At 36.9% G+C, this 25,354-nt stretch overlaps 2 protein-coding genes across 3 annotated transcripts in view; both read left to right on the top strand.

The window, feature by feature from the left end:
• The first annotated feature begins 13,187 nt into the window (after nt 1-13,187).
• On the top strand, nt 13,188-14,193 carry LOC101898585 (protein CWC15 homolog). The gene is made up of 2 exons (XM_005176978.4): nt 13,188-13,468; nt 13,530-14,193. The coding sequence occupies exons 1-2, from the start codon at nt 13,338-13,340 to the stop codon at nt 14,110-14,112; spliced, it is 714 nt and encodes a 237-aa protein (XP_005177035.1). The 5' UTR covers nt 13,188-13,337; the 3' UTR covers nt 14,113-14,193.
• Nucleotides 14,194-17,704: 3,511 nt separating this feature from the next.
• LOC101898759 (maestro heat-like repeat-containing protein family member 1) overlaps nt 17,705-25,354 on the top strand; it is a 30,118-nt gene continuing 22,468 nt past the window's right edge. Inside the window, exons 1-2 of one of the 2 annotated variants that reach the window (XM_059121793.1) lie at nt 17,705-17,723; nt 18,291-18,575. In XM_059121793.1, coding sequence (XP_058977776.1) covers nt 18,509-18,575 — 67 coding nt within the window. In that variant the 5' untranslated portion in view covers nt 17,705-17,723; nt 18,291-18,508. Of the gene's footprint in view, nt 17,724-17,867; nt 18,093-18,290; nt 18,576-25,354 lie in introns of those variants that run through there. The other variant, XM_005176979.4, reaches the window with a different exon arrangement.

Below are 25,354 nucleotides of genomic sequence, written 5' to 3'. Positions count from 1 at the left end.
TTCACCTGAATTGTTTCAAATTTGGTATTTGAAGTTCGTAATGGTTACTATAGCCTATGACAGAAAATTGTCTGCGCAGGTCAACGTATTCGTATAACCTTTATATAATGGTACCTCCCGATGTTCGGTATTTTGATGATTTTAGCGACATTATTCACCGGAATTGTTTCAAATTTGGCATTTGAAGTTCGTAGTGGATACTACGGGTTAAGACAGAAAATTGTCTGTGCAGGTCCACATTTTGGTATAGCCCCCATATGATGGTATGATACCGATATTTGGTATTTTGATGATTTTAGCGACATTATTCACCGGATTTGTTCCAAATTTGGTGTTTGAAATTCGAAATGGATACTACAGCCTTCCAAAGAAAATTGTCTGTGCAAGTCCACGTTTTGGTATAGCGCCCATATACTGGTACCTCCCGATATTCGGTATTTTGATGATTTTAGTTACATTATTCACAGATTTTTTTTTCAAGTTTCGCATTAGAATATTGTAATAATGACTTATGACAAACGTGGGCTATGCAGGTCCACGTCGTCGTATAGACCCTAATATAACGGCTACATTCGGTATTTTTAAGATTTAAACAGAATTTTTACCGGATTTTTTTTTTTTTTTTTTTTTTTTTTTTTTTGAAAATTACCAAATTCGTTTTAAATGATGAAGGGTATTCAAAGTTCGGAACGACCGAACTTACAGCTTTTTTGCTTGTTTCAAAATTAACGAGTTGTCACCATTTTCATCCCTGTTGATCGATATCGAGCCATGTTGGAAGATTTTATAATGCCAGCCGTGGAAAACCTTCCGCAAATATAATTCCAAAAGGATAGCCACAAGGCACACTGCAAGGGCCACAATGGCGTGTAAACCATTAAAAACCAATATTCGAGACAAAATTTTGCGAAAGGTCATGGAAAATTTATTGAAAAGTCCACATTTGTGCGAAGCAGAAAATGCCAAACACTCAACATTTAATTTAGAGCTTTGAAAATTTTGCGAAGAAATATTGACAACATTTTAAAGGTCTATCCAGCTTCGCATCGTGGATTTTCTAGAATATCAAACCTATTTTCGAATGACTATTGTTTCTATTTATATATTTAAATTTCATTAAAAATTTCTCCTACTCCAACCACCCACAAACCGGAAGCTGTGTATATGGCCAATCGAAATGTAACTTTGTTTCGCCTGACCATAGTTAAGTTGTTGTGGCCAAAAGTGACAAATCACTGCCATGCTGCAACACTATAAACAGAAACCTACAGAAAATATATTTAAAAGTTCACGATCCGAAAAAAAAACGCAAACCACGGCAAGGCGACCACCAAAAAGTCACCACGAACACATGTTTCTGGCTACCAGGCTCAACAGATTTATGAACAACCATAAACCGGGGAGATGTAACGAAGCATAACCCTTTTATATGGCAGCGTACCCCGGACGACGGACACTGTTGTAACAAATTGTTTAAAGTCCTCTTTTTTGGTCTTGGCCGTTTTTGGGACTATGGTGCAGCCACAGACCTGCTGCAGTTGCCCTGTGGATGATGACCTTGCAACACTAGCTGGGCACAACAGACAGCTCTCTAGTCAGGCAGCCAGCCAGCCTGCAACTGCATAATTTACTAAGGCAATTTGTTGCTGCTGCTGCTCCTCCTCCTGCAGCAGCAGTTGTTGCAACGGATCAACACCAAAAAATTGTCATTTTACATCCAATGCAACATCCCGACAAATGTTGAAATGCTATCCGGTCATCATCATCATGCTGTTAACATAGAGAGAGAGTGGGAGAGATGATTCCATGTAATGCCTGTGGACGGAAATGCATTTTGCAATGCATTCTGGCTAAACACCACCCCCATCCTCCCTGTGGGAAAAAATAAACAAATTTGTATCTCTTCTTAGCAGGTGGGATAGCAGAGAAATGACTTTTTGTCTGCCATCATCCAGGCAGCCATCCAGCCAACCAGCTAGGCAAAAACGTCACGCCTGCACTTGACATATTTACTCTTTCTGACATATTTGTAAATTGTCTCGATTTGTGTCTGTCCAGAGGACAGCTTGAATTGGATAGGGTAGCTTGGATGTTTGGGCGGTGGGGGGAGTTCGTTGCAAAAACGAAAAATAAAAACATCATCAAAGGGAGGAAATGTGATGGGTTTCCGGTTTGACCGAATGGCATATTTAACATATCTTAAAGTAAATTATTTAAATATGTAATTTAAGGTGAACATATTTGAAATATCTAATCAAGGGAAGGTCTGATGAAAACTTCATGAAGTAATCCCAAAATTCTTTAAAAATTACAGGTGCCTTTAAAAGCACATCCCAATCTGCACTCGACATTCTACTCAACTTAAAACCCTTAAGTTGTAGTTGAAAGTGTAGATTTAGAAGCTGCTGGGTGTGCCCTACAACTCAATGAACTGTTTCAATGGCGGAGTCAGTCCATTGGACACTCTATCATTCTCAAGAATGTGTAGAGTATAGGAGGTCGGGCTATAATCAGTGATTATATATCACCCAGGCAAAGTTCCATACCATCCATATACCAAACAGGGACATCTGGATCCGGAACACACAACCTTTTAACGGTATAGCCGTCTGCATATACCGATGATTGAAAGATGGAAAGTGGCACGGGAACTGGAATCTTCTGTGAAAGCTTGAATATCCGGAGATCCTTTAAATTAAACAACGACTGCAGCGTTTTTAAGACAGAAATCTTTGCTATCAGGAAAGCTGTTGGAAAACAGAATCAATGAACTGAAGAGATCGATGACTACATATGTCCATAGTCAAGCTGCCTTGAAGGCTCTGAATTCTTTTACAGTCAAATCTATGGCTGCTCTGGAATGCAGAAATGCTTTGGAAAAGTTTAGGACGTCGGTCAAACTTTATTGGGTCCCTGGTCATTGTAAAATAACCGGACGGATCTAAGTCAGTAGATTTAGTGATCAATAGCCCAGTGAAGCCACCATTGTGTCACTTCTTCCAAGAATTACATAAACACTACCTTGGGAGATTTAATCAGAACTGACAGATTGGAAGGTGATATGATGTCTCCAAAAAAATATGGCCGGTTATCTCCGAACATAGATCAGCGTCACTTATCTCCTTGACGAAATCTGATCTAAAGTTTATGGCGGGCCTTATTACAGGTCACTGCAACATAAGGGCCATGACTTCAAATGACGATAACTCTCGAAGGGAGTATGCGATTTGGTCCAAACTAGGTACATCGCAATACTTTTGCTAAACTTAGATCGAGTTCGGAAATGGGCAATATCGGTCCACTCCTTCCTATACCTCCGTCACAAAAGGTCGAAATTTTCAAAAAATATATTTCTACGATAATCCGATTTTGCTCCAACTTTACAGATCGTAACATTTACATCAGTGCTAGGTCAGGTGCGAAAATGGACAATATCGATCCCCTCCATCAAGTACCTCCCCCACAATTATTCAAAATTTTGAATAATTACAACTCTTATAAAATGTGATATAAGAGTCCGATTGTCTTAAAATTTCACACATCCCAATATTTTTATTAACCCAAGGTCTGATGTTAAGATGGAAAGATTGAGGTCGAAATTTAAAAAATATATATATCTTCTGCACAGAAAGAGTAACGACAATCCGTTTTTGCTCCGACTTTAAAAATCCTAATATCTGCGTCAGTGCGAAAATGGACAATATCGGTCCACTTCATCAAGTTCCTCCCCCGCAGAGGGTCAAAATTTTGAATAATTACAATTCTCATAAAATGTCCCATAAATATGTAAGAGTCCGATTGTCTTCAAATTTCACACATCCCTGCTGTTAAGATGGAGCACATCGGTCCACTCTTTCTGGTACTTTCCCCACATTTCGAAATTTTCAAAAAAAAAAAATATTTTTTTCTGCACAGAAAGAGAAGCTATAATCCGATTTTGCTCCGACTTTGAAAATCCTAATATTTGCGTCAGTTGCAGGTCAGGTGCAAAAATGGATTATATCGGTCCCTCCATCAAGTGCCTCCCCAACAAATGATCAATTTTTGGAATAATTATAACTCTTATAAAATGTGATGTAAGGACACGATTGTCCTAAAATTTCACATATCCCAATATTTTTATCAACCCTTGATCTGGTGTTGAGATAGAATATATCATTCCACTCCTTCTGGTACTCCCCACAAAAGGTCAAAATTTTGAATATCCATAGTTTTTAACAGGTTTACATGTTGTTTTATAAATGCAATGAATTCATAGGAAATATTTTTGTATCAGTTATTAAAAATGATATCCCCCACATGCGGGCCATTTTCTGCTTCGAACAAATGTGCGTTTTCAACACATTTTCTATGACCTTTCACAAAACTTCCGATATTATATGATTAATTTCATGTCGAATGTAAGGATTTTCATTCCTCAATGGTCCTAGGCTTATTAGCATCAACATTCCAGTTTTAAATAACCCCAAAGGAAAAAGTCTGCAGCTTAAATGCGGGGGAAAGCGGAGGCCAATTAAAATTGCTTCTATGCGAAATTTTTTTTTCACCAAAGATATCGCGCCATTGTGACCCTCGCTGTCTGCGCTGTGGCTCCATCCTGTTGGAACCATATTTGCGGAAAGATTGCCACGACTGGCTTTTAAACATTTTCCAACATGACCCCATATTGATCACCAGTGTAAAACTGGGTGTAATTGTCGTTGATGAAGTACTCTCGGGCTTTCCGTAGCCTCTATATCCTAAAGCTTTACTTGTTATGAAAGCCATTGAATTGGAAATGGTCTTTCTCGCTCATAACTACGCTATGAAAAAATTAGGATTCCCTTGTGATTCAATTCTTGGACAATTTGAATTTTGTATGGAAGCATTCTTATGGTATGCAAAATTCGCTGTAGCGACCCTTATGAGAGGCCAAGTTGTGTCCGACGTCTCCTGGTTGATGTTTCTGCGTGCTCACAAATACTCTCCAGCACAACCTAAATAGTGGCAAGTGTGTGGAAAGTTCATAGTCAGGCGGAACCAGAAAGGTTCCATACTCGTCCTTGTTGTCGAAAATTTGCAACCGAGCCAGAGGTTTATTGTTGACCGAGAGGGTGCAACTCTTACAATTAATTGAGGACGGCATCACACTGAGTCAACACAATGGACCGTTGATTTTAAAAGTAAATATCAAGAATTTGGGCAGGTTTTTTAGTTGTGTATTGCTGCTTACAAAATACTGATAAGAATAAACTAATTAAAATAAACAAGTAAAAAAGCAACCGAAGGAACTTGAAAAATTTCGGAAGGAACTTAAAAAATGTCAAAAAATAGAAGACGTGGTGCTGGATAAATAACTTGTTGTGATAGGCTGAAGTAGTGATTCCGAACTTCAATTTTAATAAATTTGAGCCAATTCCGGTGAATGATGTCGTTAATATCATCAAAATGTCGAATAAAGGGAGGTACCGTTATATGGGGGCTATACGAAAACGAGGACCTGCATAGACAATTTTCCGTCATAGGTAGTAGTACCCGTTACGAACTTCAAATACGAAATATGACCCGATTCCGGTCAATAATGTCTCATAAATCCTGGAAATACCGAATATCTCGGGGTAGCGTTATATGGGTGTATAATACGAATATAGGTCTATACAGTAATTCGCTTTCAGGGGGTTAAGTACTCACAGAGAACTCCTTGTTTAGAATTTCTGACAATGCCATTGAAAAATGTGACCATCATCATCAAAATACCGAATATCGGGAAGCACAGTTTCATGTGGAATGTACGATATCGTGGACTTATGTAGAAAATACTCATTCAGTTAAGTACTCAGAAGGAACTTATTGTGTTAATTTCTTGACAATTCCATCGAAAAATGTGGATGAAATCATCAAAACACCGAATATTGGAGGCACCATTGTGTGGTGGCTATACGACATCGCGGATCTATAAAAAAAATTCCCTTTTAGGAGGTAAAGTAGTCATAGAGAACTCTTTGTGTAGAATTTCGAACAATTCCATTAAAAAATGTGGCTAAAATCATCAAAATACCTAATATTGGGAGGTACAGTTATATGGGAGACATACGATATCGTGGACCTAGACAAATCCTTTTCAGAGGGTAAAATAGTCACGAAGAACTCTTTGTGTAGAATTTTAGAGAATTCCATTGAAAAATGTGGTTAAAATCATCAAAATGCCGAATATCGGGGGTACCGTTACATGGGGGCTATATGATATCGTGGACCAATATAGCCCATCTTCGAACTTGAGGCGCCTGCAAACAAAAGACAGATCGGTGCAAAATTAGCACCCTATCTATATTCCTTTTAACTCTAGAGTGATTACAACAGACAGACGGACGGACGGACAGGGCTAAATCGTCTTAGAATTTTACCTGATCAAGAATATATATACTTTATTGGGTCTAAAATTATTATTTCGATGAGTTACCAACGGAAAGGTATAAAAAAAGTTATATGGAATTCACACCACTGCGGTCGTTATGGGCTACCTTATTTAAAAATTTCGCATTCTGAGACATGACCTGGGTCCCTTTATAAAATTGTCTTAAAAAGTGTATATTCTCTCTAAAGTATGCCTTGAGTTTGTCACACCTGAAATTCTTGTAAAAATATTCTTAAACACTGTTCTGAAAATTATTACTAGAAATCCCCATTTACGTTTGGAAGTTTGATAATCCTTTAAAACAATATTCTTAAAATTTATATATAAAACATTCCGCTTCATGGCTCTTTTAAAATCTACGATTGATACACTTGGTAGTTCTTTTGGAAAATATCCTTCAAAAATACAATAATATTTCAACATTCCTCATTAATGTCAAAATAGAGTGATAATGAAGCTAATCTCTTTTGAGTGAACTTTTCGCATCGAAATAGCCCCCCTGAAGCACTTAAACGGCTGCTGGTATTAAAACAGCAGTAAACCACAAACAATCCTTTTCATCACTAACAAGATAAAAAAAGAAGCGAAATCCCCTTACATTCAGCAACCCGTTGAAACCCTCAATGAACGCCATTGCAGAGATGATAACAATGACCAATTGAAAAATGAATAAAGAGGCTCTTCCACCAACAACAACAGCAACAAAGTCATCTACATAATGACAAGAGATGCTTGTCATAAATATAAACAAAGAACATTGCGATTTCCGAAAAGTTTGATGTACATGCGTTACTGATTGGGCGCCACATTTTCTTCTCAGTGCAACCAACATCAACAGCATAACATAATCGGATGAAAAGCCTTAAAAAAGGCAAACAATAACGAAAGATATCACGATAAAGGGCTAAGAACTTGTACATCCAAACGCGAGTAAAATAAAACAATGCAAATTAGAGACCATCAGATTATCATACAAAAATCATGATTATTTGCAATTTATTCCTCTCCCCGCTGAATACGAACATAATTAACTTCCGAAAATAAAAGTTCATCATTTCACATGTTTGTGTGGGGTAAGAGAGAGAGGGGCAGTTAAATAAATACCCGATCACGGCACTGAGACCGGTCACGTCCACAATTCTGTGCGGCTCATCACATCCAGCGAACTTCAATCAAAATGTGATCCAAGTTAAGAAGTCATCATGAACAAGCAGTGGCAATTTTCCCTTAATAGTTCAAGACTTCTGAACTGCACAAATGCACTTGCCAACAGCCAACGAGAAATGAAATGGAAAGGAAATGCACAAATCATCTTTACCAGAACCCAAAAAAAAAAACAAGTAGAAAAGCTATAAGTTCGGCCGGGCCGAACTTTGAATACCCTCCACCGTTTGGAACGAATTTGGCATTTTTCAAAAAAAAAATAAAAAATAAATAAATAAAATCCGTTAAAAATTCTGCTAAGATCTTAAAAATACCGAATGTGGCCGTAATTTTGGGTTCTATACGACAACGTGGACCTGCATAGGCATGTTACATGCTGTAGTATCTATTACGAACTTCAAATACCAAATTTGAAACAATTCCGGGGAATAATGTCTCTAAAATCATCAAATTACGGAATATCGGGAACTATACGAAGATGTGGTCCTGCACAGACAGTTTTCTGTCATAGACAGTAGTACCCATTACGAACTTCACATACCAAATTTGAAACATTTCCGGTGAATAACTCCGCTAAAATCATCAAAATACCGAATATCGGGAGGTACCCTTATATGGGGGCTATACGAAGGCGTGGACCTGCACACACAATTTTCTGTCATCGGCTGTAGTATCCATTACGAACTTCAAATACCAAATTTAAAACATTTCCGTTGAATAATGTCACTTAAATCATCAAAATACCGAATATGGGGAGGTACCATTACATGGAGGCTATTCCAAAACGTGGACCTACATAGTCCATTTTCAATATCAAAAGTTCTGCAGACGTAATATACATTTGAGTAAAATTGTATCAACCTACTTTATTTCGTTCGGTAGCTGGAGTAATTTCCACAGACGGACCGACATCGCTAAATCGAATCAAATTTTATGCGGATCAAGATTATATATACGTTGTTGGCGTCTAAAATGTATATTTCGAGGTTTTACAAACGGAATGACAAACTTAATATACCCTCCCTACTATGGCGGAGGGTATAAAAACAACAACAACAACGTTGTCGGAGATTATGTCAATGACAATGAACTGCTGCACTTTTGGTTCAGAAACTCCGTGACTTTTGTGTGAATGAAGAGTCAATGGTGATCCCGAAGCATACGATTGCACGTTTTGCATTGACAGGTATTTGAGGAAGTCAGAAACGTGGTAGATAATATTTCACATCGCAAAATAAATCACTTGAAAAAAGGAGAACCTTTGGAAATTCAGAGGAGCTGGTGGACTTTTAGTGAGCTTTTGAGCTCAAAGTGAGCCGATGTTGCCTTGATGAAATGACAAACCCCCACTGGTGAATCACCTACCAGGGATCTGCGGAACTCTCTTTGGAATTGCAGTCTTCCAGTGAGCTTTGGAACTCATAGTGAACTAACAGACTTTAATTGAACTGGCAAACGCTTATATCCCTTGTGGACGGACGAACACCCAGTAAGATGGAGAAGTCTCAAGGAACGTACCAGGGAACTTTGACATTTGGAAATACTACTGAACACTCACTGGCCAGAATTGAGAAAGGTCAACAACCTTCCCAATCCTTGTAATTTTGAGGTAGTAGAAATTATCTTCTGGGACATCATCACTATTTGCCTGCTGGTCAAATACCCGAAATTAGAGAAAAATTTCGCAGCAGAAACAGCGGTGGCAGGATCATCTGAAGTGTTTTGCAACACTGAAACCGATATGAAAAAAACTGCAACCAACTTCAGACTGCTGTCATTTCCAAGCCACTCGTCCGACAGCTGTTAAAATTATTCCAGTGACAGCTTATTGTATTGTTTACAAGCGTACAAAAGCATTCTGGTGAGAATTTTCCAGAAAAAAGTTATTCGTGATGGAATTCAAACGTGATAGTGTGATTTCCATATATTTGGCTGAGAAACCACAACTGGCTAAAGTTAGAGCACTCCAGCTTTTAAATGTGAATAAATCCTTTGTGTCTCGTACCAATGCTCGGTTCCGTGATAGTGGAAGCGTAGCCCGACTTCAAGGAAGTGGACGTAGACGGAAGAGAACAGCAACACTAGCAGAAATGGTTGATCGAAACCCGCATCGCAATGGCCGAAAAATGGCTCGTGAGCTGAACATATCGCAGTATTCGATTCGGAAAATATTGAAAAACTAGCTCGGGGTAAAGCCATTGAAATTTCAAAAAGTACAAGAACTTACATAGCAACAGTAAGAATATAGACTCTAAAGAGCTAAAGAGTTGCTTCGCTTGGCCGAAAGTGGTGAACTGCCGAATTTGGTTTTCTCCGCTCCGATGAGAAAACATTCGTTGTCCAGCAGTTTGTAAATAAACAAAATGATCGTCTTTACTTGCCACAGAGGTCAGCTGAAAATGTGCACCTTCGGTTGGCCACCAGAACTCAAGCGCCGGCCATGGTGATGGTGTGGGCCGCCATAACAACCGATGGTCGCTCTCCGCTCGTATTAATCGAACGTGGCATCAAAATAAATGCCGAATATTATCGCGAAAATATTCTGGAGGGTGTATTAAAGCCTTAGACATTCCAACAGGACTCAGCAACATCGCACTCAGCACGCGCCGCCCAAGAATGGTTACGAAATGAGGTTCCTCCCTTCATCTTCAGCGTACAATGGCCACCAAAACCTTCGGATACCAATCCGTTGGACTATTGTGTCTGGAGTACTTTGGAAAGCAAGGTTGGCAGTAAAAAAACCAAGGTGTCGATCACTTCCAGCAAGAGCTACGACAGGAATGAGCCAAAATACCGCAGAGCAGCATTCGGGAAGCGTGTGACGGTTTGATTGGCCATAATTCGTGCCAAAGGTGACCAATTCGAACAAATCTAAAATTATTCTAAAATATAATGCTATTTCCGACATTTTTTTTTGCTTTCATTCAATAAAATTGAAAAAAAATGTAAAAATTATGGCGTTTGACTTTATTGCAATTTTTTTATCTCACCTTGTATATACCATGGTAGAAGAATACAGGTAATCGCATCGACACAGCAGCTAGGACAATGAACTGTCAAACAATTTTGAAATTGAAAATTTTGAAAGAACAATTATTTAAATCCGTTAGGATTGTTGAAAAATGTATATCATAAGAAGCTCTGGTTGGCGTCGTTTTAGAAACATAAAAATCTACTTATTTTTGAAAAGATATTTTACAACATATCGTATGAATGATATGATATGTACTTTGCTCATGCATACACACCTGAACTGAAGTCCATGTATCACACGATGTGTGCAACGTTTACATATGGAAAATTTGAAACTACATATGTGTGCAAAAAACGTATCGTCTGATAGAGTCTTTATAATCTAAACGAACTCGAGGGGAATAATTTCGATTTACATAACAGTTTAATCGCCCCCTTCCCCACGAACGCAAGCGACACCACTGCTACACGTTATTCAATTCTATTTAAATTTGCAGCATAAAATTGATCCATTTCAGATGGAAAGAAAATTGATTTTATTGTTGTTGTTGTTAATATTCACTAGGCAGCCAGTTAAAATACCTTAAGAAATCAATTATGGACGGATAAAGAACAACAACAACAGTAATTTGTGCAAAACAAATGAAGCAGACAAGCGAAAAATAGTCTTTATGCCATAAAAAAACGAAAAGGCCGGGGAAAAATCCAGTTAAAACACATCATCCGTCCGTCTATCCAACAACAGTCAATTGCAGAACAACGTTGCAACATTGCCGTCCATCTAAACTTGATAATTTATGATTTTCTTGATCTTTGTCTGCCGCTGTTTGATTGTTGACTGCCAAGGGTTCAGATCATGAAATTTTTGGCGTTGCTACTGATGTTTTTCTGTGGTTTCACACTTTGCTTAAAAAATTGATACGCCTGCGCAAAGAACAACAAAAAAATACACACACACGACCACCTAAAACGAGCCATGCCAAGGGATCATCAAAGCGAAAAAAAGTAAGCGAAGCGAGAGGATGGCGCATAAATCTCATAATGGGTGAAAGAATTCAATCATTTCTGTAAGACATGTTCATAAAGGTCTGGTGCAGAGTTATACACCGATCACAACTAACTGGAAATTACGTTGGAAGGCAAAGCAAAACAAAAACAAGTAAAAAAGCTGTAAGTTCAGCCGGGCGAACTTTGAATACTCCTTCAAAATTTGGAACGAATTTGGCAATTTTCAACAAATAAAATAAAATCCGTTAAAAATTCTGTTAATATCTTAAAAATACCGAATGTAGCCGTTATGTTAGGGTCTATACGACGACGTGGACCTGCATAGGCCACTTTTGTCATAAGCCATTACAATATTCAAATGCGAAACTTGAATGAACAATAAACTTGAATAATGTCTTCAAAATCATCAAAATACCGAATATCGGGTGGAATAGTTATATGAGAGCTATACGAAGGCGTGAACCTGCGCGGACCATTTTCTGTCTTAGGCTATAGTATCCATCACGAACTTCAAATACCAAATTTGAAACAATTCCGGTGAATAATGTCGCTAAAATTATCAAAATACCGAATATCGGGAGGTACCGATAACCGATACCGGTACAGACAATTTTTTGTCATAGGTTGTAGTTTCCATTACGAACTTCAAATACCAAATCTAAAACATTTCTGGTGAATAATGTCGATAAAATCATCAAAATACCGAATATCGGGACATGCCGTTATATGGGGGCTATACGAAGACGTGGACCTGCACAAACAATTTTCAGTTCTAGGCTGTAGTATTCATCACGAAATACCAAATTTGAAACATTTACGGTGAATAATATAGCTTAAATCACAAAAATACCGAATATCGGGAGGCCCCCATGCTATACCAAAAAGTGGACCTACATGGCCCATTTTCAATACCAAAAGTCCAGCAGACATAATATACATTTGAGTAAAAGCTAGAGTGATTTCCACAGACGGACATACGAATAGAATTTAATACTGATCAAGAATATATATACTTTGTGGGGTCTAAAATGTATATTTCGAGGTGTTACAAACTCTAAGAATTCGGAAACACATTCGTATAAAACTACGGTCGGAAGATTGTTAGACGATTCAGAAAATATTCTCACAAATCTACGTTTTGGGAAAGACTGTCCCTTAATACGATAATCTTGATATTTATATATTATTTTTTTCAGAAAATAAAAAATACCTCAAAGAACTAATACAAAGTGTTTTCATTAAAATTTCAACTCAATTGAACATTTACTTTAAAAAACAATCATTTAAATGTATAATATGTGCCATTTGTCTTTATTTCACAGGTCATTCTGTACCATGTGCCAAAACATAACACACTTGAATCACCCTGTTACTAAATTATTTTTCTGAACGCTTCCCAATGAATAATAGCAGTTGCTCACTTGTCAATATCGACATAAATGAAATTGTCTTCGTCTGGCATAAATCTTACTAAACTACATAGATGAACAAGTGGCTTCGTAGTTCACTTAGTTCGTAATAGTGAACAGTTACTTTGAATTATTTGTCAGACAAAGAAGAGCAGGCAACGAATTATGAGAGTTTTTGACCTTCTAGAGCCCTTAAGACCGACATTTTCGGTCTTCTAGAACCCTTGCAAATTCTGTTTTTATTTTCATCAGCCATTTCGCTTCGTTCAGACATTGAGTCAAACAACAAGAAGAACAAGCATTAAGGGAAACGTTTTTGCCCAGAAAATTACTGAAAATTACAAAGATATTAATTTTAACTCTAAAATAAATAAAAACGTAGCTAGAAAATGACAACAGCTGCCAGGCCAACATTTGATCCAGCCCGTGGCGGCAGTGGTAAGGGGGAAAAAGATCTAAGTGCCCTGAGCAAACAGTACAGCAGCAGAGATTTGCCTGGACATACCAAATTGAAATACAGGTTAGCGTCTAACATAAATTGCGCATCCCATACTAAAATTTTATTTTATTTGTCTTTTCAGAGAATCTGGCCAAGGTACCTCTGATGAACTGCGCAATCGTGATTTCCGCAAGGAACTTGAAGAACGTGAAGCACGGCCAAGCAAAAATCTTCCATCGATTGTGCGAAAGGCCATCGAGGCCAACAATTCTGCCAGCAGTACACCGAGCAGCAAACGCGCAAAGCTAGATGCACCACCAGCCCCAACAAATCTCGATGCCGATGATCCGGTGGATAATGACAGTTCCGACTCGGATTCGGACTCAGATGATGAAGATGACACCGCAGTGCTGTTAGCCGAGTTGAATAAAATCAAACAAGAACGATTACAGGAGGCCGCTCGCAAAGAACAAGAAAAGAAGCAGGAGGAGGAACGTATTCGCATGGAAAATATTCTATCGGGAAATCCATTAATAAATTATGCTGCGGGTTCGGGAGCAACAGCCAGTAAGGCTGTGGCAGATTTGAAAGTTAAACGCCGTTGGGATGATGATGTAGTATTTAAGAATTGTGCCCGCACAGAACCCGAAAAGAAGACACATTTTATCAACGATTCTCTGCGTAGTGAGTTTCACAAGAAATTCATGGAGAAGTATATAAAGTAGTTTACAATTAAGGATTTTCTTCATTTTTCCGTATCTTTTTTTTAAACTTGAGAAAATTAAAATACATTAGATAATTAGACTGTGTGAAAAAATTCTAGTTTTTTTAATAATTACAGATAAAAGTTAGTAGATAATTAAAGCAGAGCTAAATATAGGAGGAAGGCGAATCTGCGACGTTTTGTAAACTTACATTATAGTTAAAAGGGGGTAATTCTTTCAAATTCTTGGGCATTTGTATATCAGGATTACTTACAGTAGAAGAAAAAAAGCTACATCCTCCGAACAAATTAAAGTCGAATCGCTTGGCAATAACTAAAAACAGGGGAATCTTTATATAAGGATTGTACTAAAACGAGGACCTATATTAGCTTTCTTGACAATAGAAACTGAAAATATCAACATTTGGGGAAAGGGGGAGTTTTCGAAGCGGTTGGACAATATTATCCAAATCGTATCTGACATAAGTCTGATATAAACATTACGTCGTGCCATTTTTGGACTATATCGTATACTTCCTATACTTTATATGAGATATGTGCAAATGTTTGAAAAACGTGGAAATATGTGTACGGAATGTGCAAAATTTAAAGAAAATCGACAATTTTTATCCAATTTTATACGAATTTATAAATTCCGATAAATATAATAGTACCGGAAAGGTTTGGCAGATAGCTATCATCTTTACAACAGATTTTGCGTTTGCAAAAATGTTGGTATGTGTGAAATTTGAAGAGAGTTGAATGCTTATTTTGCGTTTTGTTTTTGAAAATTTTAAGCCCCTCACAGGGGAAATACCAGAAGAAGTCCGCCGATATATCCCATTTCCCAGCTGATCTTGTGTTAGTAACACTAATGACTCGCATTGCTTATTTCGGATTTTATGATCGTTTTGGTTATTCAAAATTATAACCCTTTGTGTGGGAGGGACCAGAAGAAATGGTCCGATCTCTACCATCTTTATAACAGATCTTGTGTTAGTGGAAATATTGAGATGTACAAAGTCTAGAATGGAACCTTATGTTAATTTTGCGTTTTATGATCTTCATGGATATTCACAATTTTCACCCTTTGTAGGAAGGCGTGACCCAATATATGTCATTTTCACTTTAAAGGGAGGTACCAGAAGGAAGGAACCGATCCCTCCAGTTTTTATAACAGATATTGTGTTGATGGAAATATTGAGGTGTACCGAGTCTGGAATGGAATCGGATGTTAATTTCGCGTTCTATAAACTTCACGGTTATTCAAAATTTTGAACCTATGTGTGGGAGGTACCTGAAAGAGTGGACCGATATATACCATCTTTACAACAGATCTTGAGTTAGTAGAAATAATGGGATGTGTGAAATATAAAGAGAACCTGATGCTTATTTCGGATTTTATTAACGTTTTGGTTATTTAAAAATTTGACCCTTTGTGGGGAGGTGCAAGAAGGAATGGTCCGATATATCCCACCTTAATAACAGATATTGTGTTGATTGTCCAGATGGAATCGGATGTTAATTTCGTGTTTTATGAGCTTATGGATATACAAAATTTCGACCTTTTGTGGGGCAGGTAGCAGAAGGAGTAGACCAATATTATCCATCTTCCAACTCGATCAAAGTTTGAAAAAATATTATGATGTACCAAATCGGGTACTCCCTTCGAGAGTTATCGTGCGCACCAGCCAGACAGACGGACGGACGGACATCGCTAGATCGACTCCAAATGTCCTGAACGGATTTGGTCCAAAGAGACGTAGGGTCTAAAGCCGTAATACCCTCTCTAACCATATGACTGAGAGTATAAAAAATATCATAAAGAAAGAGAAAAGACAAACCGATTTTGCTTTAACTTTGCAAATCCAAATATTTGCATGAGTGTTAAGTCAGGTGCGGAAGTGGACATTTTCGATCCACTCCATCAAGTACCTCCTCCCAAAGGTTCAAAATTTTGAATAATTATAAATCTTAGAAAATGTGATATAAGTATCTGTGTATAATGTGATATAAGTATCGGATTCAAATTACACACATCCCAATATTTTTATTAACCCAAGGTCTGGTACCTCACTCAGAAAGGGGGTCAAAATTTTGAATACCCATGAAGCTCGAAAAGCGCGAAATTCTTTTTCTTCTTTGAAATTCCTTCTACTTCTACTTTATGAAGAACGAATTAAACGTACCACTCCTTCTAGTACCTCCCCCACAAAGGGCCACACTTTCGAATAACTATTAAGCACATAAAACGCGAAATGAGTACCCGATTCCTTTCAAACTCGAGACATCCCAATGCTTCTATCAACACAAGATGTGTTGTGAAGATGGACAATATCGGACTACTCCCTCTGGTTGCTCCCCCAAAACGGGTCAAAATTTTAAATAATTATAACTCTCGATATAAAATACAAATCTGATATGTTGTAATGAAAAATATTGGACCACACCTTCGGAACCTCTTCCATGAAGGGTCAACAGTCTTTTTGCATAGATTTTCCAAGCACTTTCGACCAATATCGATGATTTTCTTTTATGATTTAAAAATTAATGTTTGCATATGTATATCTGATATAATAAATGCTGTAAGACAGATATTTCAATTACATACCTCTATTTTAAATTCAATCAACCACAGTTCAGAACAAAACCAACTTGGGTAATTCCCGCTGTTTCGACCAATGATTTAGGGAAGGGAAAGGTTAGTTTATATTTTCACTGTTGCCTAGAGCTTGAGATTTATGAATTACATATTTTACGCGATTAAAACACACTTATTATTTAAAAACGAAAGCGACAATATTTTTAATAGATTGCATTTTTTTCATGGCACAGAATAGAATTGACGAATTCACGATCACAATATTTCTTTTTAACATTTTTTATTTCGTTTTAACTTTTTTGAAGATAGGACGCGATGACACTACGAAACCCGACAGCGAACAATATATTTTCACGGCACTGAAAATTATTCGCGAGGATCACAATCCGGATAGGCCATTTAGATAAGGAGAAAACACAACACAATTATATTTTGTGGCACTGAAAATAACTCGGGAAGACACGACGAACGCGAATCCAATTGGAAACCGGAAACACGACACTAAAACTTTTCGCGATGCCACGACGAACCGGAAATTTGCGTTGGATTCATAATTTTAAAATGGAATCCAATTCGTTAAGCCGAAAATACGCGCATTTTAAGCGTTAGAACTTCTTCTTTTTAGTTATTTGCACGTGCGATTGACTACAAATCACGACCCCTCTGAATGCAATTAGTTGATTAGTAACGTATTTAAACGGACATTTAAAATATTTTATCGCCTTTCTTTTTTAAAATTTTGGGTATAAATGAAAATTTTTATTCTAATAAAAATTTATGTTTACTATTTTTCAACAAAATTATTTGTGAGCTACTATGATTTTGAGAAACATATACCCGATTTTAATTACTCTAGTGGATTTTTATGAAGTTGTTTGTACAGTACATGCATTACGATACACCGATGGAGCTATCATTTCACAGTGCATTCCTAATAACATTGAATCAGCTGATTCTCATTGAGAAAAACATTCATTTGACAGTTATGACTTAGTATTTCTTAATAACAGAGAGAGAGTGCGACATTGGAGGTATATTAAGCAATTTTGTAGTAACAAAACAAATGTATTTAAAATAAATTTATAAATACAGCTCCTAGGTATTAATTATAACTAGAAAGCTACAAACTTAATTGAAAAAAAAAAACAAAGGAAGTAAACAAAAAAATTACATCTTCCTGTTTGTTTTGTGGAGCTCGTCTGTTCTCTATCGCTCTCTCTTTCTTAGTCTCTCTGGTCTTTGCAAGTTGCCACAAATAAAAAACCAGTTGATTAGAGAATTTTGTCCAACGTACGTGTATAGCTTCCCACTAGACGGGAAAAAAGTCCGGAAAATCGAAAAATATCTAGGAAATCCATTACATCAAAAGTGAAAAATAGAAAGCCAATATACAACAAAAAGTGCGTTGCAATATAATATTAAATTAAGGCCACAAAATTGTCCAATCGCAGTTGTCAAATTAAAAAAAATAACCTAAATTGTTGTTTTTTTTCTTATTTAATTACGTGGTACAACGTTGAGTGTATTTTGTGTTTTGCATCGGTGGAGACCGTCATTCTCAACCTATTTTTTATACGTGTTTTGTCATTTCTGTGCAGGCATTCATTTGTTCGTTCGTTCGGTCAGCAGTCAAAAAGGCAATTAAAGTCCATTGAAAAAGTGAACAAAGCAGTGATAATTGTGAAATCAAAGTAAACGCCTTTAAATACATATATTTTGCTTGAATTTTGTGCCAGAAGTTTTTCAAATATTCAAGTACTAATCAGTTCCCGGAAAAGTGGAGAAGTGGAAGAGAACACGAACCTCAACAAAACGAATGGATCATCCAAACAAAGGAGGAGGCGGTGGAACGCCAACACTTGATAAGCCCTCAATTTTGGAAGGTAAGTGAACTCTTAATTTGAAATTTAATTAGTCTTCACTTTTGCATTTGCAAAGTCTCCTATGTCATTTTGCAATGCGAGACAGTTGATAAAAGATGACCAATAGATTCTATATAGTTTAAAAATAAAAATAATTTTTCTTCGCAAATGGCTAATTAATATTTGATGAACTCATCAGATAGAGACGAATCGATTTCTATCCAGGAAAATTTAATGGAAGTTGTTGCTTGAGTTCCGATAAAGTCCCGATCATTGCTTCAACATTAGAACCTTGACTACTAAAAAAAGAAGTAGAAAGTATCCAGTATCCGAGCAAATACAGTGGAAATACTGTTGTTGTTGTTTAAACAGTGGTGTATGTTGTGTTATTTAATGGCTACTAATCTGTGTTATTTAATGGCTACTAATCTTTATGGGCTGTAGCCTTAGATCTCTTAGACTGCATTGGGTAGGTTTGGCAGAACAGTTGAAAAGATGCAGCGTATTGCGCGGGCCTGCATCGCACCCTGGGCAGACGTTCCACACATCTTCATCAATTCGTGTCCAATACGAATTGAGACGACTGCACCATCCTGAACGTAGTAGATCCAAAACTCCTTGGTTTGCGTAGGCAGCCGAGGATGGAATTCATACTGTACTGGTTAACTACATTAGCGACTGCCTCAGTATGAATGCTATTCAGACCTGCTTGATAGGCTTCCTGATCGATCTAGACTCTCTCGCTTGTACTGTTGGAACTCTCTCTCTCTCTCTCTCTAGACAGTGTAGGTCCTTCCTTACACGCCTGGGTGGGAGAGTTCTGTCCACCATATAATGGTTAGGATGACTCCCACGATAACACACAAGCAGGTACTGCAACGAAAGTATATGGTTATGCTGACGAGGGGAATTGATTTACAATTGTTTTGTCTACCAAAAAATTTTGTTCATGTGAGATGAAATTTGTGATTATTGATTTTGAGTTGGATATAGCTGTCATTGTGCACCAAATTCATTATATCAAACCACATAATATTCGTATGACAGAATACAAAATTTGGCTAAACAAGTAAAATAGTATCAGTCAGTTTTGCCGACAAATGTATACCCCCACCTTGAGTTATGATTATTCCAACTATTGACCCTTTATGGGGGAGGTTCCGAAGTTAGCCAATTCGTATCTGACCTAAGACTGATATAAATACTGAAACGTGACAGATTTGGACTATATCGACTACTTCCTATATTATTTACACATATGAAATATGTGCAAATTTTTGGAAAATGTGGAAGTAAGAGTAAGGTATCAGATACAGCGGAACTGAAGTATACCATTTTCATACTTCATCATAAAAATATTGGTATGTGCAAATTTTGAAGGAAATCGAAGATTTATATCCAATTTTATGCAAAAACCATGGTACAATTAAAAAGTAAGGTAGAGCTACCAGCTGAATGCAATTTTGTGTATGTATTTATTGTTTTGAAAAATAAAAACAAAATATTTTCAAAATCAATGATTGGAAGAAATTTAAATTGCGAGGCGCAGATTAATGCTATTAACCAGGTTTGCCGCGGGATTGAAAGGTTGAACACTTAGGATCATATTTTTGAGAGAACATCCAGGCATTTCATTTATCTTTCGTGCTATTTAACTAATTTTAAAAATGAACAAAAAATATCAAATAAATGAAAAAAAACTTGTTGGATATAAATTTGAATAATTCTGACAGGAAGCGGGCATAGCCTCAGGGCTGTATTTCTGTAGTTTTACGAAGCTGTTCTACCTCCTTATTGTACCATGGCCAAAACTACATATTCATATCAGATTTCTTGTTAAGAGACATTTTAGATATAGCAAGTTGTAAAGAATCGCCGATATGTTTCACAAGTTACGACAGATATAAGTATTGGAAATTGTGACCCTTTGTATGTGTGAAATTTGAATAGAGTTGGACCCTTTTAATGATTTCTTTGAGCGATTTGTTTTAAAAAAGTCTTGAACCCTATGTGGGGGAGGTAGCAGAAGAAATGGTCCGATCTCTACCATCTTCATAACATGTCTTGTATTGATGGAAATATTGAGATGTTCTTATCCTGAATGGAATCGGATGTTAATTTCGCGTTTTTGAGCTTCATGGGTACTTAACATTTTGAACCTTTTTGTGGGAGGTACCAGAAGGAGTTGACCGATATATCCCAATTTCACAGCAGATTTTAAAAAAATATGTTGTCATGTTTCTATTTTGAAGAGAACCGGAGGCTTATTTCGGATTTTATGATCGCTTTGGTGATTCGAAACTTTGACCCTTTTGTGCGGGAGGTACCAGAAGAAATGGTCCGATCTTTACCATCGTTATAACAGATCTTGTGTTGATGGAAATATTGAGATGTGTCAAGTCTGAATGGAATTGGATGTTAATTTCGTGCTTTATGAGCTTCATGGACACTCAAAATTATGATCCTTTTTGGGGGAATTACCGGAAGTTACCAATATAACCCATATTTACAGCAGATTTTGTGTTGGTAGAAATAATGGGATGTGTGAAATATGAAGTGAACCGGATGCTTACTTCGGATTTTATTACCGATTTGTTTATTCAAATTTAGACTATTTGTGGGAGAGGTACCACAAGGAATGGTCCGATCTCTACCATCGTTATAACAGATCTTGTGCTGATGGAAATATGGAGATGTCCCAAGTCTGAATGGTATCGGATGTTAATTTCGAGTTTTTTTTAGCTTCATGGACACTCAAAATTATGATTCTTTTTGGGGGAATTACCGGAAGGTACCAATATAACCCATATTTACAGCAGATCTTGTGTTGGGAGAAATAATGGGATGTGTGAAATATGAAGAGAACCGGATGCTTACTTCGGATTTTATTACCGATTTGGTTCTTCAAATTTAGACTATTTGTGGGAGAGGTACCACAAGGAATGGTCCCATCTCTACCATAGTTATTACAGATCTTGTGTTGATGGAAATATTGAGATGTCCCAAGTCTGAATGGAAATGGATGTTAATTTCGTGTTTTATAAGCTTCAAGAATATTTAAAATGTTGACCCTTTGGGGGAAGGTACCAGACCTTGGGTTTATAAAAATATTGTGATGTGTGTAATTTGAAGACAATCGGACTCTTACAACACATTTTATAGGATTTATAATTATTCAAAATTGTTTTGTGGGGGAGGTACTTGATGGAGTGGACCGATATTGTCCATTTTCCCACCTGACCTAGCACTGATGCAAATATTAGGGTACGCAAAGTTGGAGCCAAATCGGATTATCACTTTCTCTTTCTGTGCAGTAAATTATTTTCCTTGAAAATGTTGACTTTCTGTGGGAGAGGTACTAGAATTAGTGGACCGAAATTGCTCATCCCGAAATCGATCTAAGTTTGACAATAATATTACGATGTACCATGTTTGGATTAAATCGGATACGTCCTTCGAGAGTTATCGTGCGCACCATTCAGTCATTGATCCATTGAACTAATATGCAAATTGTTGAAGTTTGGTTAACAGTAACAGCAACAACAACAATACCAGAAATGTTTACAGTGATAACAATTTAAATTGTTATTTTTCATTGGACTTCAAATTTATAATGAAGCGCATATGGCTCGGTTTGACAATATCAAAATGTGAGTCATACATTTGAAAATTGAGATATCACAACACAGTATATTGCTTATATTCCGCATATTGTTGACACCATTATAAAGTCAAGTGAGGAATTTTATAACGTCTTTGTTGTTGTACATTTGGTTTTCTTTTATTCTATTTTTATTTGTATAACTTTATGATAACGAAATTTATTTCACTTTTATTTGCAACACACAAAGAAATGACTAAATGTCTGTAGATCTAAAATAGAAGAAAGATAAATATGAAAATAGTTTTTCTAAATTGAATTTGTCGAAATCTTTACTCTAAATACACTGTGCGACAAAGTCAACTATTTTCAATGAGGAAAACCCCATTAAATTTTAAATGTAGTGCTAAAATAGAAGACACGTGTTTTGGCCTTTTTTATGTTTTAACTCATAAAGTAACCTAAATAGAGGGGGGAAATTCTCCAGTCTTTCGCATTTTCGGGAATTTTCTAATTAGGATTCATTGGAATTCTTGCATTTTAGTACCTTCGACAATATTATTGATAGCAATAGGAACGTTCAGTCCCATTAACCCGTCTTCATACAGGGGCAATACAACAGGTGTATGTATGGAAGCAAATTGTTAGTCCTTTTTCCAAAATAGGGGTAAAAGTCCTTTTAAATGGAATCTAGCAAGACAACATACTCTACAAATTCATTTTTTCATAAAGTTCTACTATATATTTCGGAAAATACGAAAAGTCTAAAATTCAACACCAAAAAACCAGGAATTAATAAACATTGAAGACACATTTTTCAAAGACATAGAAGTATAAAGATGGGACAAGACAGAGTCAAGATATGGCAACCCTGTGAAAATACCTCTGTTGTTATGATATCGTAACAACATAGTTAGAAATGTTATGCGATTTAAACCGCTTAGGCAATATGCAATTAATTTGGAAAGTCTAGGGAATAGAATTTTGAAACCCAATTTTTGGATTTTTCAAACTTTTGTTTGTCATTTTTTTCTATAAATATATTTTTTTATATTAACATGGTCCTGCCATAAGCTGTTACTCAGACAGTATAGACACAAACCATTTGCTCAGAATGCATTTTGTCTAGTCTTTACCATTTTAGGTCTTTGCATTTTTGGTGTTAAAAGTTTAGGTAAAATTACCCGACAGAGCATCATTTCATTTCATCATTATTCTTTATCAAATTTCACTACAAGACAAAAAACATCATCATATTTCATATTTCCCAATATTTCTTTTTAATAATTTTTACTCGTTATGTCGTTTACTGCTAACTGAAACGAAGAAATATTCTACATTAAATCTCTGGGCAAAAAAATATGTTAACTATAAAAAATATCACTAAATTGAAACGTTTTTGGGTCAATTTTAGCACTTTTTGATTTCGCAGCTATTTTTTTATAATTTGAATGTCCAATAGCCAGTCTGGTTTGTGGAAAATACCAACTAAAATGCCGCGGATTTTAAATTATAATCCCGATAGAGTTTCAGGTTTTTAGGTATTTATATGTAAAATGGCTTTGTATGTGGTCAAGTCTATATAACTACCTAAAAATAAATATTTTGAGATATACAGGGTGAGATGGAACAAAATCAAACGCCATAATTTTTAAATTTTTTGTTAATTTTTTTGAATGGAAGCAAACAATTTCGGAAATAGTATCAAATTTTAGAATAAGCTTAGATTTGTTCCAATTGGTCACTTTTGGCACAAAAGGTTTTCAAACGGCCTTGAAACCGTCACACGCTGTCCGAATGTTGCTCTGCGGTATTTTGGCCCATTCCCGGCGAAACACTTGCTTGATGATCGACACTTTAATATTTTTTAGTGCCAACCTTGCTTACCAAAATACTCCAGACACAATAGTCCAACGGATTGGTATCCGGAGATTTTGGTGGCCATTGTGCGCTGGAAATGAAGCGAGGAACCTCATTTTGTAATTAATCTTGGGTGGCGCGTGATGAGTGCGATGGTGCAGAGTCCTGTTAGAATGTACAAGGTCTGTGGCCAAAATGTTTGCGCACCCAAGGCTTTAATACACTCTCCTGAATATTTTCACGATAATATTCGGCATTTATTCTGATGCCACGTTCGATTAATACGAACGGAGAGCGACTATCGGCTGTTATGGCGGCCCACACCATCACCATGGTCGGCGCTTGAGTTCTGGTGGCCAACCGAAGATGCACATTTTCAGCTGATCTCTTTGGCAAGTAAACACGATAATTTTGTTTGTTTACAAACTGCTGGACAACGAAAGTTTTCTCATCGAAGCGGAGAAAACCAAATTCGGAAGTTCACCACTTGGCCAAGCGAAGCAACTCTTTAGCTCCTTTGAGTCTATTTTCTTTATGTTGCGGTGTAATTTCTTGCACTTTTTGGAATGGCTTTACCCCGAGCCCGAGCTCCCCCGATTTTAAAATATTTGCCGATTGGAATATTGCGAAATGTTTGGCTTTAATATTTTAAGGCTTTAATATTTTCGCGATAATATTCGGCATTTATTCTGATACCACGTTCGATTAATACGAGCGGAGAGCGACCATCGGCTTTTATGGCGGCCCACACCATCACCATGGCTGGCGCTTGAATTCTGTTGGCTAACCGAAGGTGCACATTTTCAGCTTAAATCCTTGGTAAGTAAACACGATTATTTTGTTTGTTTACAAACTGCTGGACAACGAATGTTTTCTCATCGAAGAGGAGAAAACCAAATTCGACAGTTCATCACTTTCGGCCAAGGGAAGCAACTCTTTAGATCCTTTGAGTCTATTTTTTCCGTTCACTTTTGCACTTTTTGGAATTTCAATGCCTTTACCCCGAGCTCAGTTTTTATATTTGCCGAATGAAATATTGCGATATGTTTAGATCACGAGCCATTTTTCGTCCACTGCGACGCGGGTTTCGATCAAGTCACTTCTTTACTTTTCGAACCATTTCTGCTGATGTTGCTATTTTCTTCCGTCCATTTCCTAGACGTCAGGCTACGCTACCAGTATCACGGTAACGAGCGATGTGGTATTCCAGCGAGCCACTTGTGGTATTCCAGCCAAATATAAAGAAATCACACTATCACGCTTGAATTTCATCACGAACAACTTTATATCTGGAAAATTCTCACCAAAATGCTTTTGTCCTCTTGTAAACAATATAATG

The sequence above is a fragment of the Musca domestica genome, unplaced genomic scaffold (assembly GCF_030504385.1).
Source record: "Musca domestica strain aabys unplaced genomic scaffold, Musca_domestica.polishedcontigs.V.1.1 2, whole genome shotgun sequence".
In the NCBI taxonomy this organism is placed as follows: domain Eukaryota; kingdom Metazoa; phylum Arthropoda; class Insecta; order Diptera; family Muscidae; genus Musca; species Musca domestica.
Note: the sequence above shows the minus strand (reverse complement) of the source record. Positions and strands in the feature narration are given on the sequence as shown.